We start from the raw sequence: 17916 nt of genomic DNA, 5'->3' as shown, positions 1-17916 counted from the left end.
GCCCAGCCGCTCCGTGGCATGTGGGATCTTCCCGGACCGGGGCACGAACCCGTGTCCCCTGCATCGGCAGGCGGACTCTCAACCACTGCACCACCAGGGAAGCCCCCAAATCATCTTTTAAAAATCTACATTGGATCATATAACTCCTCTGCTCCCTATCTCACTCACAGTACAACCAAAGCTTTCAATGGCTACAAAGTCCTACGTGGTCCAGCTTCCGGTACCTCTTCTGACCTCCTTGGATCCTCTCCCCCTCATTTACTGTTCTCTTCAGCCACACTGACTTCCTTGCTATTCCTCAAACATGACCAAACACATTATTCCACAGGACCTTTGCTCTCGCCGTTCCCTCTGCCTGGAACATTCTTCCTCTCGCTTAGTGGTTCTCCAAGTGAGGTCCCTGAACCAGTAGCATCAGCCCCACCTTTGACAGCATCTTTGTTAAAAATGCAAACATTTTGGGCTTCCCTGGTGGCGCAGCGGTGGCGAGTCCGCCTGCCGATGCAGGGGACGCGGGTTCGTGCCCCGGTCCGGGAAGATCCCACATGCCGCGGAGCGGCTGGGCCCGTGAGCCATGGCCGCTGAGCCTGCGCGTCCGGAGCCTGCGCTCCGCAACGGGAGAGGCCACAACAGGGAGAGGCCCGCGTACCGCAAAAAAAATAAAAATAAAAATAAATAAATGAATAAATAAAATAAAAAATGCAAACATTTCTAATAGCCCAGACCTACTGAATCAGAAACCCTGGGGCGGAGAGGGGAGCCATCTGTGGTTTAACAAGTCCTCCAAGTAACCTGGATGCACAATAAACTTTGAAAACCACTGTTTCACACAGCTCCTCTGTCCATTCCCTTGGTTCCTTCAGATCTTTGTTCAAGTGTTCTCTTATAAAAAAGAAAGGCCTTCCCTGACCCCTCTAAAAGAGCACTCCCCCAATATAACTCTCAATTCCCTTATTCTTCACAGCACTTACACCACAGGGTGCATTCATATGTTGACTTGTTTATTTCTTTCCTGTCTCTCTCCTTGCTCTAGATGTAGGCTTTCTAAGAATCCCCAATGCCTGGAACAGTGCCTGGCACAGAGTAGGCACTCAGTAAACATCCGGGCATGAATGAGCCCCCTCCGTGCTCAAAAGGGAATGTGGGGCCCAGAGAGGGGCAGGGACTTTCCCAAGGTCACGCGGGGAGCCAGGCCTCCTGACTGTCAGATGCAGGACCCGCTCCACCGCATTAGGCTCAGCGTGGCTGGCGTGCCCCTCCTCAGAAGCATGGCTCATTGGAGGCCCCCGGCACACTTCCCTTCCCTTTTAAGCTGCGAGTGGTTTAATTTGTGAGCGCCGCTGCCTTTCATGTTCCAAGCTGTGTCCCTGCTCCTTCTGATCTCCGAAGCCGCCCAGACCCTGGTGCTGCTTGTCGGCCCCACCCCGCTCAGCCCAGATCAGGAGGCTCAGTAATTGTGACTGATTTTCAAAGCCGCCTGGAGTCTCTGTAAGCACCCCGGTGTCGTGTCGGATTTGCTTCCCCTTCAAAAAGTTGCTCAAATGAAATAAACTAATTTAATTTCTGCTTCCTCCTTCCCCCTCCTGGGTTCCCCTGGCTTGTCCTAGTTAAGTCCCCACTTTTTCCTGAGCGGAATGTCAGAGTCAGTGGACCGGGAGAGGAAGGTGAGGGAGGGCTGGGGCTCCTTGGGGCCGTGCTCATGAAGCTGGGGGCTGGCGCTGCCTCCCACTCTCTGGGTGACCTTGAATGAGTCCTTGCCCTTTTCTCGGTCTCACTTTCCCCCCGAGTGACACAAGAACCTTGCTGCTCCAACAGCCTGGGCGCCAAGCCCAACCTGCTCAGTCATTGACTTGCTATGTGACTGTGGGTACATCCTCTCCTCTCTCTGAGCCTTGGTGTTCCCATCTGTTCAATGGGGATGTTGACATCAGTCCTGCCACCACTCAGAGTTGAAGTGAGAGTGAAGTGGTGATGGGCGAGCCAACATGGCGCATATGGGGCTGCACCTCCTTCTGGACCCCTCCTCCCCATCCACTGTCCACCCCACAGCAGAGGGGGATTTCTAAAATGCAAGTCTGCCCACGTTACTTCCTTGCTTAAGCCTTCCCCAGGCTATGTGCTCCCCTCAAGGCCTTCCCATATGATTCCAGCTTCCTTCTCCAGCCTCATCTCTCTCGTCATCTTTCTGGCCTTTTCCATGCAGAAACATGCAGTTCAGTTTTGGGTGAAGAGGGAGAGGGCCACGTCTCCTTCGGCCAGAGTTTGAGTCCAGGAGTGAGGGCTGCTGGACCTGGGAAGTCAGGGGTTTAAGCTACTTCTCACTTGCTGTGTGACCTTGGACCCATCACTCCTGCTCCGAGCCTCAGTTTCCCCACTTGCAAAATTGAGTTCTAAGTACTCCCTGGGTCTTTGCCATGGACAACCTCCAAATTTCTCTCTCTAGCTCAGACCTTGCTGCTGAACCCGTATACTGAACTGCCTCTTCCGAGATCTCTCCTTGGCTTTCTGATAAATACTTCCAACTTAGCGGGTCTGAAACCAAACTCCTGATTTCCCTCCGTCCCCCCAAAATCTGTTCCTCCCACTGTTTCTCCCATCTCGGTAAATGGAGATTCCGTCTATTTAATCGCCCAGGTCAAAATCTCGATAGTCATCCTTGAATCTTCCTTCTCTCACGCCCCACATCCAATCTATTAGCAAATGCCTTCAGCTCTACTTTTGAAATATATCCAGAAGTTGACCTCTTTTTAATACCCTTACTGGTACCACCTTGTTCCAAGCCACCATCACTTCCTGCCTAGGTAACTGCAATATCCTTCTCAATGGGCAACCTGCTTCTGCCCTTACCCCACCTTCCCATCTCATCTTCATGGAACAGCCAAAGGATCCTGTTAAAATTAAGTCACACCACGTCACTCTTCTGAACAAGCCCCTCCACTGACTTCCCAGCTTGCTGAGCCTAAACGGCAAAACCCTGACTATGACCACGTGGCTGCATGATCTGGTCGCTTTTCTGCTTCCCCTCAGAGGGAATTCAACCTTGGGACCTTTGCATGTACTGTTCCCACTGCCTGGAATGCTGTTCCCTAGGGCCCATGCCCTCACTCCTTTCAAGTCTTTGCTTCAGTGTCATCTTCCCAGACCCATGATCTGTTAACTTGCTTCCTGCCTGTCTCCCTCGGCCAGAATGTCCCCTCTGTGAGAGAGCGGGGAGGCTGGTCTACCTTCTCCTCGCTGTGTCCCCAGTGCCTATGCATATTTGCTCAATGAATGAATGAATCCGTTCAACAGACACATAGCCTGTCACATGCACACACGGGCCTTCATGGCCGTGCAGGGGCACACCTGTGCACGTGTGAGACGCATATGCGCACCAGGCACGCGTGCACCGTGCGTGTGTGAATGCCAGCCCACACCCACATTCACACCCTCGCCATTCCCTGTTCTCCCACCATTCCTTTGTGCTCACCATCTTCTCCGGTCCACTCCCTTCTCTTCTGTCACCGGCTGCCCGCTCACTACCCACCAATCTGCCAGATCTGGTCCAATCTGGGGAAGCCAGGGCTGACTGCACTCCTCCCCAAGAACCCAAATTCCCCCAGCCTCTGACATGTAGCTGCAGAGCTGGAAGGCCAAGTGAGAGGCAGTGCCAAGCCCTTGGCCACAGTATGTCAGCGACAGGACGTGTTCTAGGACCTAGGGCCACTGCTCCCTGTCCAGTCTGGCTTGCAGGTGACTTAGCCTAACGCGGTGGGGAAGGTGGCAGCTACTGGCTTGCCCCTCACGCCACGACTCCAGCTCCTACCAGGAGCCCTCGGCTAGGTGGGACCTTGATGGTCATTCCACTACCTGTGGGCCCCACGGTGGGGGAAGGCAGATTCGTCCAACCTTTCCTTTCAGTGTCCCGCTGCTGTGCAGATGTGTTTCTGAGGATGGCTGGGTCTGAAGGCTTCTTGCAGATGTGTGTTTCGGTGTGTGCCCTGCCTTTTCTATTACAACTGTGTGTGTGCGGTGCCCCTGGTGTTTGCAGCCACACCTGGGTAGAGGCGGCTGAACCTGTGTCCGGGGGCTCGGCCACCTCTGTGAGCCTGTGTCCCCAGGTGTCTGGGTCTTGGTGTACTGGGGCTCCCTGTGGGCCGTGGAGGAAGCTGTCTGGAGGTTGTCGCGTCTGGCTGCGCCCATGCCGGTCTGCGGCTACACTCTGGTGAAGCCCGACCCCAGGATGGTAAAAATGTCTGGCTGTGGCTTTTGCCTGTGTCTAGGTAGGTGTCTGTGCATAAGCCGCATCCATGTGAGGGGCTGTTTCCTGGGTGACGTTGCATGTAGCTGTGTCTAGTGTGAGGGCAAGTCTGGTTCTGTGGTGGGGTCTTGTTTCAGCTATGCCCACTCTGGTTGATTTAGGCTGTAGGTGTGCCCATGTTCGGTTGTGCCTGCATTTGTGTGGGAGCTGCGGCCAAGGGCTGTGCTGTGTCTGGGTGAGCTGAAGTCAGGGGAAGGGCCGTGTCCAGGTGGACAGCCATGCCTGTGTGTGTGACTGTCCCAATGCTGCCCATGCATGGGGCCGTGCCCGAGCCGGGCCCTGTACAGGTGGACAGCTGAGCCTGTAAGTGGGTCTTGGCCTGTGTGATTCTGTGTGGGTGTATGAGCATGTCCAAGTACGTCTCTGTGTCTGCACGCAGGTCCATGTCCACATAGGGACTGTGCCCGTGTACGTGCCTGAGAGCACGTGTGTGTCTCTGTCCAGAAGTGCAGCTGCGACTGCCCGGGACTGTGCCTGAGTCCGTGTGGGCACCTGGGCTCACACCTGTACCCTGTCTCCCCTGCCCCTCCCCGCAGCAGGCACCTTCTCACAACCTGGCAGCTCCCCTTCCCCTGCTCCCCGGCTCCCCGCGCCCCTCAGAGCCGGCAGCCCACCTGTGGGTGAGAGCTCGGCCACGCTGCCAATGTAGGGGCCGTGCAGGAAGCGGGGCTCGCTGTCATTGATGTCCTGCACCTTGATGATGAACTCTGACTCAGGCTCCAGCAGGCGGTTGGTGGCGCGGTCCCGAGCTTGAGCCCGCAGCGTGTAGAAGGTTTTCTGCTCCCGGTCCAGGCGCTCCATGGCGTGGATGTCGCCCGTCAGCTCATCGATCAGGAAGATGGTGCCAGCGCCCTCGCCTGAGATGGTGTACTTGATGGCCCCGTCACCCTCGTCTGAGTCCGAGTGGATCTGGGGAGGCAGGGAGGAAGGCAGGGTGGAGGCTGGGGTGGGAGCTCCTCTTGGCGCTCCCCCGGCCCAAGTCCCACTGGGGGCCTGCGCCTAAGCACATCTCTTCTGTGACACACCCATTCTTCAGCGAAGACACTGAGGCTGGGGAAGTTGCTCAGCATCCCAGTCCCAGGCCTCACTGTCTGGTCTGGAGTGTTTCACTAGCCCGCCATGGCTCTTCCTGCTCCAGCCCTGCCCCTGTAATCTACCTTCCCCTCTGCAGCCAGAGCTGTCAGCCTCAGGGGCAGATCTGAACACGTCCTCCCCCGCCTGCAACTCTTCCATGGCTCCCTATCGCCCTGACAAAGAAATCAGACCCACTTCCACAGCTCTCTGCTGCTTCCTCGAGCGCCCTGTCCTTATTTCTCTGTCTACTGAAAGTCTACTCATCCTGCGAGGCTCGGTTCAGACGCCACCTCTTCCCAAAAGCGTTTATGGGCTCCCTCCCTGCCCCTACCTCCAACCCCACCATTCCCCTCCCAGATCTTTGCAATACAGCAAGTCATCGTTATCATGTTCGGTCTGTAGGATTGCTGTAGCCATGCTTCTCAAATCTTAATGTGCATGCAAATCACCTGAAGATCCTGGTAAAAAGCAGATTCTGACCCAGGAGGTCTGGGGTGGAGCCTCAGAATTTGCATTCCTAACCAATTTCCAAGCTGCTGTCCATGACCTCACTCTGAGTTATAGGTCCAGGATCCCTAGTCTCTTAGCCCCCGGAGGTATTTTCTTACTCATCTGGTACCTGGAGAGCCAGCCTCAGGGCTTGGCACATGGTGGGGACAGGGAGTGGAGGGACAGAGGGGGAAAGGGGATGCAAACTGGAGGAGCACCAACCATGTGCCAGGCAGTGTACTAAGCAATTTCCATACTTCTCTGGTTCAGAGTTCTTTAAAAAGAAAAAATCCCTACTAGGGCACGTCCCTGGTGGTCCAGTGGTAAAGAATCCACCTTCCAATGCAAGGGATGCGGGTTGGATCCCTGGTGGGGGAACTAGGTTCCCACATGCCGCGGGGCAATTAAGCCCGCGCGCCACAACTACTGAGCTTGCGCGCCTCAACGAGAGAGCCCGCGGGCCGCTAACTACAGAGCCCACGCGCTCTAGAACCCGTGTGCCACAGCTAGAGAGAAGCCCGCGCGCTGCAACGAAGAGCCCACGTGCCGCAACGAAAGATCCCGCGTGCTGCAACTAAGACCCGACACAGCCTAAAAAAAAAAAATAAATAAGAACAAATAAAATAAATATTTTAAAAAAATCCCTACTAGAGTAGGTTTTGCTATCTTCATTTTGCAGATTTTTTTTTTTTTTCATTTTCCCGCTGAGGATTAGAGAAATAGGATGATTTGCTCAAGGTCAGACTGCTGGAGGAACCGGCCTGGTCCACAGCCTGGGCTTTCTCACTCCATCCTCAAGCCTCCTGGGAGGAGCCCATGGAGGCAGAAGAGGCAGCCCTGCCTGGTCCAGCCTCGGCTCCAGCATCACCTGCCTGTGAGTCCTTGCACAAGTCACTGTACCTCTCTGGGCCTCAGCTGCCTCCTCTCTAACACGTGGGTCATAATAGCACCTCCTTCTAGAGGTACTGGAGGGCTAATTGAGTGTAAAGTCCACATAAAGCCCTTAGCACCTGCCTGGCACCAGGTGACACAATATGTGACGGCCAGCCCGGCGGAGGCACTGCCCATGGAGTGGTACTGCAGCAGGGCCCCTGCTGGTTCAGGTGGGAACCCTGCGGATGCTGGATCACAGAGAGGTCGGAGGGGCTGAGGAAGCTGAGGCAAGGGAGAGGAAACGGACTATTTACCACAGGTAGGGAGCTTTTTCACTATTTGAACAACCGACACAACTACACCAGTTTGTACTAGCTGAAAATCAGCCCTGCCTGTGACATAATTAGTGTCCCATAAACGGTAGCTATCGTTATTATTATATTATTACTAAATGTTAGCTATATATAACTGGGATTTAATCCAGGCACTGTTAAGCTCCAGAATCCAGGCTGTTTTCACTGCACTGAGATCTCCTGGGCAAGGAGCCAGCAAAAGGACTGTTCTCCCAAATAGAAACACCCAAGTCCTTATCCTTCAACGTCCAAATCTCTGAGGCAGCTCTGAGCAGAGGAAAATGCATCCATGAAGCTGGTGACCTTGGGCAGGTCCCTGCTCCTCTCTAAGCTTCCGCAAAGATGGGGCGTGAACAAGAAAATCCCTAAGGCTCCTTTCGGGCCAGGACGGCATGTACCCCAGCCCACGCAGCAGGATAACAGGTGCCAATGAAGTCACCATGAAGAGGGATGAAAGCCCACCCCCTGCCATGCAGGAGGAGCCTGAGTATAAATTCTGCTGGTGGAACTTTGTGTCTGAAAGGTGGATTACAGAAGTGCCATTTGGAAGATTGAATGGCCCATAAACATTTTCATATTTCATTAGCCGATTAATGGGCATCTCTCTCTTTTTGGCGAGTCTGCTGATTCTCAGCAGAAATTGCAGGGAGTAAATGGAGGCGTTGGGTGGAACCTTTCCGGGTCCCTGTCCTGTTATAGATTGCCCCAATTAATGCCCGTCCTGGGCTCCACTGAGAAGCCTTCTTCCTGTCCAGTTACTGTTAATAGATTTCTCATAAGTGGATGGATTGTAAAAACCTCATAAGTCAGTTTAATACCCCCAATAAAATTATCTCAAGACATCAGCCCTGAATCATCGGCAGTGCTGGGGATGAGGAGACCTGTCTCTCCTGTTTGCTGTTTATGCTCTTCCTCCACCTTTGCCCAGGGGAGCTGGGGACAGGAGAGAGCAAACGTGTTCCCTTTTAGGGTGCCTCCACCCACTTCCCAATCAGACCTGTTGCGGGCTTTTATTTAATCAGTAAACATTCCCGAGGAGTGTGGTAGAATAGATACCATTTGGGGGAATGCTTAACACCTGTAATCTTATTAGTCTTCATCACCGCCCTATGAAACATTATTATTAATCCCATTTCTCAGATGAGGAAACTGAGGCACAGGGAGGGGAGGTCATTTGCTTTGTCACCCAGCTAAGTGCAGGAAGCCAATCTCCTGATCCCGTGGCTCACTAATGTTGTGATCAACCTGCATGGCTTGTTAATTTTACCCTTCTGGGTCTGTTTTTCCACCTGAGAAATCAGATCAGGTCCTACCTCGCACAGGTGTGGTGAAGATGAAACGTGAGCATGTTGGTAATGACCTACACACTCTGTAAGTGGCTGTCTCCTTCCCTTTCTGTCTCCATCATGTTCCTGCCGCCCTTGACATTTTATCTCAGACCCTGGCCAGGGATCACCTACCATTGAGGATGGGGGAGGAGGGGGTGGAACCCAGTAGTGATGTCACTGATATTCTTCTGTGAAGCACGACACAGAGCTCACAGTGGGGTCCAGTGGCTACTCTCTGGGGACTGCAGAGTCCGAACGGGGCTGGTCGGCCTGCGGAGAAGCTAAGAGCTCAGAGCTGCAGATTTGGGCTGGGTTGGGGCTGCTCGCCCCACCTGCCTGGGTCCTGGCTCTGGAGTGGAGAGGAAGTGCCTGTGGTTCTACTCCAGGACGATATTTCTCAAGAATCTCAGCTATGAGGCCGCAGGACGGTGCTCTTATTTACCGAGCGCCTACTATGTGCCGGATTGCAGGCCTCTGCAGAAATTTAATTTTGTGGCATACATAAATATCTCCCCATTTTCCAGGTGAACAGACCGAGAATGGGCTTAGTTCTGTTTGATTCCAAAGCGCAGGTTGGTCCCTCTGCAGCCTTTGGAACCTGGTTAGTCCACTTGCAATGTTTCTGGCTAAAGAAGCGGGAGAAAGGAAGATGGAGTAGGCTACAGGGCATTCACTGGGCTTCACGGCTGGGGGAGAGGCCTGTACCACCCTGTACCCGCAGGCCATGGTTATCGGCGGCCTTTTCAATCTGAGCCTCTATTTCATCATTTGGAAAAGGACTTCACGACACAAATCAGGAGAGGTGATGGGCCTTGTATTCAGCAATGGCCGGGTGCCAGCGTCAGCTTTGTCACCCACTTGTTGCCTGGCCCTGAGCAAGAGGCTACCCTCCTCTGAGCCTCAGTTTTCTCATCTATAAATGAAACTGATAATGCTTCCCCACAGAGTCCAAAGATTCATCAGATAATATGTGGGAGCTCCTGGCACATAGTAAGTGCTCAGTGAAGATGAGTTTTCTCTCCTCTCCTGGCACCTGGTCTTAGAAGAGATTGAGGGTCACCTAGTTCATCCCCCCATCTTCTGACACAAGAACGATAGGCTCAAATCCTGACCCACTGGAGACACAGGGGCCATCATGCAATATCTTCTTGTCTTTTAAACTCAGCTTGTTTCCTCCTTCAGGCAGCCCTCCCAGATGCCTTCCCATTTGCCCTCCTGCTGCTCTGTACCCCTGTCCCATGCACACTCCCCTCTGCTCCACACTCCCCTTCGTGTTGCAATCTGTCTCCTCAGTCGTCATGGGGCTCAGGGGCAGGGACTAACTTTGACTTGTCTTTGTCTGAACTCCCCACGCCTGGCACACGCTAGCTGTCCTGACAATGCATGCAGAGAAAATACAGGGGGAGTGGGACAGATGAGTGTGAGTGCGTGTGTGTGTGTGTGTGTGTGTGTGTGTGTGTGTGTGCACTCCCCTTCGTGTTGCAATCTGTCTCCTCAGTCGTCATGGGGCTCAGGGGCAGGGACTAACTTTGACTTGTCTTTGTCTGAACTCCCCACGCCTGGCACACGCTAGCTGTCCTGACAATGCATGCAGAGAAAATACAGGGGGAGTGGGACAGATGAGTGTGAGTGCGTGTGTGTGTGTGTGTGTGTGTGTGTGTGTGTGTGTGTGTGAGAGACGGTGAGCTCCCTGAGGATCAAGCGTATGGCTGTTCATCGTTCCCTGGTTCCCAGGATAGGCCACAGCACCAAACACTGAATACGTGAATAATGAAATATACAACTGTCATTAGAATTCTCCAACTGTCTGCTGGGATTTCTGGAGGATCCAGTCACTCTGTTAAATCCCAGGTGCACATGAGCTAGACGAGGAAGGTCAGTCACTGGTCACACTTCTAGACCCCCTACTGTTACCTCCTTGATAGCTCATAATGATCTTGTGACTCAGAGATTATCCTCTCCCCATTGTACAGATCGGCAAGCTGAGGCTCAGAGAGGGCCCATATCGTACTTAAAGCCACACAGTTAACAAGAGGCAGCCCGAGGCCTGTCTGGCTCCACATCCTGGGTTCTTTTCTCTGCATCGAGTGTAGACAGCCCCTGAGGGAATTCCCCCTCCCTAAGCCCCAGCCCTGGATCATAAACAACATGAAAAACACCAAGAGTGACGGCTTCTCATCCTGGGGGGCTGAAAAATGGGATTTACGAGGCCATTAATTACTTCCTCCTAATTAAATCAAAATTAAATGCGAGCAGAGATACGTTTTCCTTATTAAAGACAATTAAACGGACAGTGCGGCTACACAAATAAAACGAGTCCAGGATTTAAACGGAAAGCAAATCAAATAAAAAGCCTCCCCTGGAACGAGGGGTTTGCTCATACCTGTGCTACTCGTAAACCAGGAGTTCATCAATTTTCTTTAAATATTAGCAACTTAATTAAATCTGCTCTCCTCCTCACCTTAATCCTGCCGTATATCTAAAATAGATCTCACCGCCCACAGGAGTTGGTCCTAAGTGCTGACCCCATAATTCTCTCTTTAAAAAAAAAAAAAAAGAAATTAAAAATCCTACAAAATCCACATCCAGCTGACAGAAGCCTCGGGGGAAATTACAGTTCAGAAAAGGGATTAGTCCAAGTACCCAGATTGTATGGAAATGTTGGTAGGTTGCTTTGAGGGTGGGTGTTGTGAGAAGGTGAGGGGAAGAGGTGAGCCAGGCTGCCGGGGGTGGAGAGTAGGGGGGGGCAGGACAGCAGAGGAAGCTGTTGGCGTGGCGCCCTGGTGACAACCACGGGGGCCGGTGGTTCCTGCAGGTGCCGACAGGAGCCTGGCGGTGAGTGATGGAGGAGGCAGTTGTAAAAGAGGTTTACCGTTGGGTTCCCCGGGGTTCACCCGGCTGATGGTGCTGTTGCTAAGCTACCTTTGGAATTCGGCAAGGACAGATGCTCCCTATGGCTCCCTGGGGCGGGGGACCGGGAAGCAGTGAATTAACTGAAACCGTGGAGAAGTCCTTTTTCCCTGAAGAGCGAGAGAGCGTGGTATGAGTGTGTGTGTGTGCATATGCACGCACACGACCACTCGAACAAATGTGGGACTTGGCTGGAAAGGGGACAGGTGGTTTTTTTAAAAGGCCGAGCTCATATTCCTAGAGCGAGGGATGGGCTGGCAACCACATCCCTCTACTTTGTGGTGAGAAACTAGGACATCAGGTTGCCCAGAAGGCTTTCGGGATTGGGGGCAGGGGTTCATAATGTCTATGCATACTCTAGGTGGTGGAAATAACAGGTGAGACCCATCATAATAAAAGCGAATACTTACTGAGCACATACGAGGTGCTCTCCAGGTTCCTGACATAGGCTAACTCATTGGATCCTCACCGCAACTCTTTGAGGAGGTGCCAGGTATAGCCTCGCTCAGCAGATAAAGAAACTAAGGCACACAGAGGTTAAATAATGTGCCAGAGCTGGGATTTTGAGCCTTGGCAGTCTGGCTCTGGTTGGCCCCCCTGAACCACACACTATACCATCTTTCATAAGAAAGGGTGCTTTGGGCACATGTTTGCAAAGAGATGGAAACTTCTCTCTCCTTCCTGCATGGAGTGCTTTTCTGGAGGTGGCCTTGAGAGTAAGCAAGGAGGGGCTCTGGGTGAAGATGATGGAGGGGGAAGATAACGTGGTCATGGCAGCACTGGGGATGCTGCGAGAGGCTGCTGTGAGGAGAGGACCCCCAGGGCCGGGCACAGTGCTTGGCTCATAGAAGATGCTTAATATAGGACGGTATTGTACAGCACAGGGAACTCTACTCAATAATCTGTAATGATCTATATGGGAAAAGAATATAAAAAAGAGTGGCTAGGGCTTCCCTGGTGGTGCAGTGGTTGAGAATCTGCCTGCCAATGCAGGGGACACGGGTTCGAGCCCTGGTCTGGGAAGATCCCACATGCCGCGGAGCAACCGGGCCCGTGAGCCACAACTACTGAGCCTGCGCGTCTGGAGCCTGTGCTCCGCAACAAGAGAGGCCGCGACAGTGAGAGGCCCGCGCGCCACAATGAAGAGTGACCCCCGCTCGCCGCAACTAGAGAAAGCGCTCGCACAGAAACGAAGACCCAACACAGCCAAAAATAAATAAATAAATTAAAAAAAAGAAGAGTGGATATATGTATAACTGACTCACTTTGCTGTACAGCTGTACAACATTGTAAATCAACTATACTCCAATGAAAATTTTTTTTAAAATTGCACTGGGCCCAGACCCGGTGTCAGGAGAGCCTTGTCTCTTGGGGTTGGTTCTACCACCGTGTTGGTCTCACCCCATCTCTGCTAATCAAAACTCTCTGGAAAGCTAACTGGCCTTGGTATGATGTTCTCTGCCTCTAGCCTCAGCTTCCCCATCTTCTAAGGCAGGGACTTACTAGGGTCCCCCCATCGCCGACAGACTATGGTTCAAGGCAATAGGGGTGGCGTTTGACTCATGAAGATAATGGCTATAGGTGGATGCAGGTTGGAAGTGGTGAGTCAGCGGCTGGTTTCTCTCATCTTTTCAGGAGGTGAGCAGCTGAGGAAGCCTTCTCAGAGCCCCAGCTTCCGGGTAGACAAGGGGGCTGAGGTGCCTGAGACCACCACAGCTGACATTCAGGAAGATGTGTCAGAGTCCTTCCCTGACTTTCTGGGCTTTCCTGGACCAAAATCTCTCTCCCAGGCCTGGAGGCCTTGGAGATGTTTGGAGAATCAGAACACAGGTTCCAATCCTGGCTAAGCCACTTGCCCGCTGTCTGCCTGCCCTCTCTGCACCTCGAGTTCCTTGCCCACAAAAGGGAACGATTTCTACCTTGCAGTTTAAGGGTGAAGTGCTTCACGTGGGAATAATGAGAAAACAACAATAAACAAACAACCAGGCCACAGGCCGAACACTTTCTGTGCTCAGTTTTCTTCTTTAATCCTTTCGACAACCCTTGGAAGTGGGCTCCCCTAGCCCCACTTTTACAGACGAAGCGACTGAGGTCCAGAGAGGTGAAGTAAATTGTTTCAGGTTATACGGTTAATGGCTTGGTTGGCAGAACCGGGCCTCGAGCTCAGGCGTGTCTGGCTCCAAAGTCTGCATCCCTAGCTACCTCACCATTAGCTATTGCCCAGCTGGCACTGGTTCCTCCTTCCCCCTCCCCTCACCCCATTCTACCAGCCCCACCATCTCACTGCCCTGGCTGGGAGTCAGGAGTCCTAGGCTCTGCCACTAGTTTGCTGGGTGACCTTGAGCAGAGACATGAACCTCTCTGTGCTCTGTCAAATCTTCACTTTGCTCTGTTGTGGGGATCAACTTCAGCCACATGTATGGAGGGGAGAGTAGCCAAGGACCAGGGATGACTGTATCTAGACCAGTGAGAATCTGGGTTTCCTGCAAGACAAACCCACAAGTTTACATCAAACTTTCCTCTCCTCCTTGTCGAGGGTCCTGAGCCATGAGCCTTGAACTGAGCAGCTTGCTCAGCCTCCCAATTCTCAGACTCATTTAAGCACACAGGAAATTCCACAGTTGGTGCCCTCACCTCTGCTGACCAAAACTTCCTGGAAAGCTGACTGGCCTTGGCAGAAGCCTGAGAACTGTCCCTGGGCACTGCGCTGCTTTTCCTGCCCTATAAACACCCTCCACCTCAACATCTCAACTGCGGACAAGTCTCTGAAAATGCCAGGTTCCGTCAGGCCTCCATGTCTTTTGATAGGCTATGCCCTCTTCCTCATCAGCCCAAACTCCTACTCATACATCAAAACCCAGCTCAGGCATTTAGAAAACACTTCCATGAAGCCAGCCAACACATAACCACTTATTAAATGCCTACTCAGTGCCAGGTGCTGACCTGTGAAGCTTTTTATGTACCAGGGTGTCTTTGCCACTCTGGGGAGCCCCCAAATGGCAAAGGCTGGATCTCACTTGTCTCTGCCTCTCCAGCATTGCACCCATGAGGGGCTCAGGGATTAAACAGATGAACAAAAGTCCTTCTCAACTCCTTATACTCTTAGGGCACAGATCTTCCGCCACGTTAAGCAACATTTACTCAGAGAGTTTGAGAAAGCAGCTTTCATTCATTCATTCATTCATTCACTCAATGAACAGTTTATGAGCAATGTCTGTGCTAGGCACTAGGGATTTTATGGTGAGCAAAACGCACAATCTAATAGGAAAGACATGCATTAACTGCGTAATCAAACAAACACACGCATAGTTAAGTGTTATGAAGGAAAGGTACAAGGACCTAGGAGGGCACATAACAGGGAGGGATGGCTACATGCAGAGGGTTCTGTCCCAGCCTGGTGTGGTGAGGGGCAGCTTCTTTGAGAAGTGGCGTTTGAGCAGAGGCCTGAGTGTGAGATAAAGTAAGCAGCAGTAGTAGAACGGAGCAGGACAGAGCAGTTGAGGGAGGCAAACAATCTAGATAAGAGGGGACGGGGCTGGCAGGAGCCTGTGGGAGCATCGGAGGGGCCATCAGAAGGGCATCAGAAGGGTGTTGTGGTCGGAAACTCAGAGCGAGCGTGGCAGCAGATGAGGCTGGAGGAGAAGCCGGATCTCTGCAAGCAGCGGGAGGGAATCTGGATTTGACCTCAAGGGCATGGGAAGCTACTGAAGAATTTTAAACACAGTGGGGACGGTTCGTGTGTGACATGATTAGATTTGCAAACTCGTTTCTCCATTCTAGATGCATCTAGCTACAAGATGGACTGGCTTTCCCTCCCTACTAGTACTCTCTGCTCTAAGATGCAGAAGGAAGAGGGACTAGAGAAGGATGTGGAGTAGGGAAGGGAGCAGCGTGATGACCCTATTGTCTGCTCCTCACCAGGGGCAGCTGGCAGGAGGCAGCAGGGACTGGGATTTAGCGGGGGAGGGGAACTGGGGTCCCTTGCGTCTACCAGCGGGCGTCTCCGGGGTCCCGGGCGCGGGACAGCGGGTGCGGGGTCCCACTTTACCTTGCCCACGTACAGGGGCTCGGTGCCCGTGTACTCTTCCACCACGAAGAACTGGTTCCACACCCAGCCGCGCTTCACGCGGCCCGCGCCCGGCGCGCCGTTCTGCGCAGCCCCGGACGCCGAGGGCGCAGGCGTGCCCGCCGCCCACAGGGGTCCCGGCGGCGGCGGCGGCAGCAGCAGCAGCAGCAGCAGCGCGGGCGACAGCGCCGCTCCCACCCGGAGCCCCGGACCGTCGGGCCGCGGCCTCATGCTTGGCCTGCGAGGGGCCCGGGCCCAGGAGCATGGACGGGAGGTACCGGGGCGTCGCCGCTTGGTGGCAGGACGGAGCGGCGCCGTGTCACATGGTGGCCTCAGCGCGGCCTCCGGGGCGCCGCCCCCGACGGGGCACCCGGACAGGCCCGCGGCCCTGAACGCCGCCCAGCCGTGGAGGCGCCCGGCTGGAGGGGGAGGGGGCGCGGCCGCACCCGGGGCATGGACGGCCCCCCGGGGTCCCCGCCCGCGCCCCCCTGGCGCCGCCGAGGCCGGATCACCAGGCAGCGCCTTGGCAGCTCCGGAGTCTGGGGTGCGCCATGGTCCCTGAGCGCAGGGGTCCTTCGGGGACGAGAGGCCGTCCGGGCCAGGAGCCTGCGAGAAAAACAAGAAGACATCAGAGGAGGCTCTCTGCGGGGACAGGGCAGGTTGGGTCTACCTTTTTGTCCTTTAGGTACTAATTAAACACCTACCATGTGCCTGGCACTGTGCAGCGTGGGGCAAACAAGACAGAGTGGTTCCTGCCTTCTTGGCCCGAGGCCTAGTAGCCCTGCCCCTCCCCCTCCCCCAGCCCTGGATGCTTCCTTTCCACTCCCATCGCACACCTCGCCTCTCCCCCGCTCTCCCAGCACGCCCCTTTTCCTCACAGCCCCCGCATCCGGCCCTTTCTTGGTGGTTCTGGGCCAGCCCGGGTGCCCACAGGGGCAGGGACCTTATGAGCTGCTTTCCCTGGCCCCTGGCTGACAATCTCTCCAGCCCAGCCCACCCCATAGAAAACCCCCATCCTAGAGAGGAAGCTGCCCCTTCCAGAAGGGGTCTTCAAGAGCTCCCAGGACCCAGGCCTCCTGGGGGCACAGAGTCCAGCACGCAGCCCACCACCCACCACTCCTGCCTCCCCACAGCAGCACAGAGAGGTCATTCCATCCAAACCCGGGGCCCAGGGAAGGCCCGCTGACCTCATGTGAGTCCCTCCACGCTCCCTTTCACGGGTGGGGCACCTGAGTCCCAGAGGGCCTTGCTTGGAGGCTCCCTGTGTGGCTTTGGGCAGGATCACATCCCCTCTGAGCTTGCCTTTGGTGTCTCCACACTCCCCAGAAAAACCTTCCTTTCCCAAAGTCTGAAAGACACTTCCCCTTCCTGGACCAGCACTGCCTCCCCAGATCAATGCATCTCTCATTCCCTCCCTCCATCAGATTCTGCTTTCAGCAAGAAAGGATCTGAGGGGCTAACTCCTACTCAAGCCATAATGATGAATAATGGCTTAATGTGGGTGTTTACAGGGGACAGCAATGCTGCTTTCATGGAGGAGTTTCAGGCACTGAGACGCATTAGCGGAGGTGAGGGGCTCAGTCCCCACTTTTCCTCTCCCCAAGCCCAGTTCAGTTCAACAACTCCATTCCGCTGAGCTTCGACTCTGTGCCAGGTTTGGGCTGGATGCTAAGATAAAGATTAAATAAGCTCACAGTTTAGTGGGGTGAGAGACAAGACCCCCAGTAACGAACGACCTAAATGCCAGGTTGTTTGTGATCAGAGCTGTAAAAGGGTGTGCAACCTGACACCTGTGGGCCTCAGGGAAGGGAGTGGGCACAGCTGTCTGGAAGTGGCAGGTGGGTGGGAGGGCATCAGGGCTGCTTCTTGGAGGAGGGGGCATCTGATCGGTGGGAAGAAAGGGATGGGCATTCTGACAGAGGAGTATGCAGCCAGGCTAAGGGTGATCTGGCTAGTTTGGGGAACCAGGTTGGAAACATGAGGTGTGTGGCTAAGCAGAGAATCTGTGAGGGTCTGACCTGGCCCCAGCCACGTCCTCCTGTGGACAAAGGAAGTGGCTGGACTCTTTGGGGCAGAAGACATGTTGATCACTTCCTGTGACCCAGGACCACAGCAGGTAATTCTCCTACCTTTAACTCAGTAACTCACATGAGTCACAACAACTGTGAAAGTTGGTGTCTTATACCCATTTTGCAGATGCTCGACTCCCCAGTGCTCTTTCCCACTGTCAGCTCCATTTCTTTATGGAAGGGGTTCCAGGGTAGGGAGTCATCTGTTGGGAGGTGCGGGTGATGGTGAGGGCGTTAAAACTGCATTTCAGGGCAATGAGAATAAGAAAACATCAACGGTCCATAGGGAAGAGCAGAGGGGAGGAGTCCTGAGCCAGCCCTCTTTCCCTGTAGGACCCACCCTGAATTAATGGACATCAAGAAGGCCCAGGACCCTGCTGTGAGCATCCGCAGCTCCCCTGTCCCACCCCCCCACCCCCCCACCCCTTGGTATCCATACATTTGAATGAGCACG

General features: G+C 54.0%; 1 protein-coding gene across 2 annotated transcripts in view; it reads right to left on the bottom strand.

Annotated features, from left to right (window-relative positions):
- Positions 1 to 15624, bottom strand: part of CDH22 (cadherin 22) — a 74944-nt gene extending 59320 nt beyond the window's left edge. For both annotated transcript variants that reach the window (XM_024128543.2, XM_024128544.2), the window contains exons 1-2: positions 15376 to 15624; positions 4915 to 5209 (exon numbers count right to left, since the gene is read on the bottom strand). In XM_024128543.2, coding sequence (XP_023984311.1) covers positions 4915 to 5209; positions 15376 to 15624 — 544 coding nt within the window. The remainder of the gene's footprint in view (positions 1 to 4914; positions 5210 to 15375) is intronic.
- Between the last annotated feature and the right edge of the window lie 2292 nt (positions 15625 to 17916).

Source organism: Physeter macrocephalus, chromosome 14 (assembly GCF_002837175.3).
Source record: "Physeter macrocephalus isolate SW-GA chromosome 14, ASM283717v5, whole genome shotgun sequence".
In the NCBI taxonomy this organism is placed as follows: Eukaryota; Metazoa; Chordata; class Mammalia; order Artiodactyla; family Physeteridae; genus Physeter; species Physeter macrocephalus.
The sequence above is the reverse complement of the archived record's forward strand: the minus strand, read 5'-3'. Positions and strand labels throughout refer to the sequence as shown.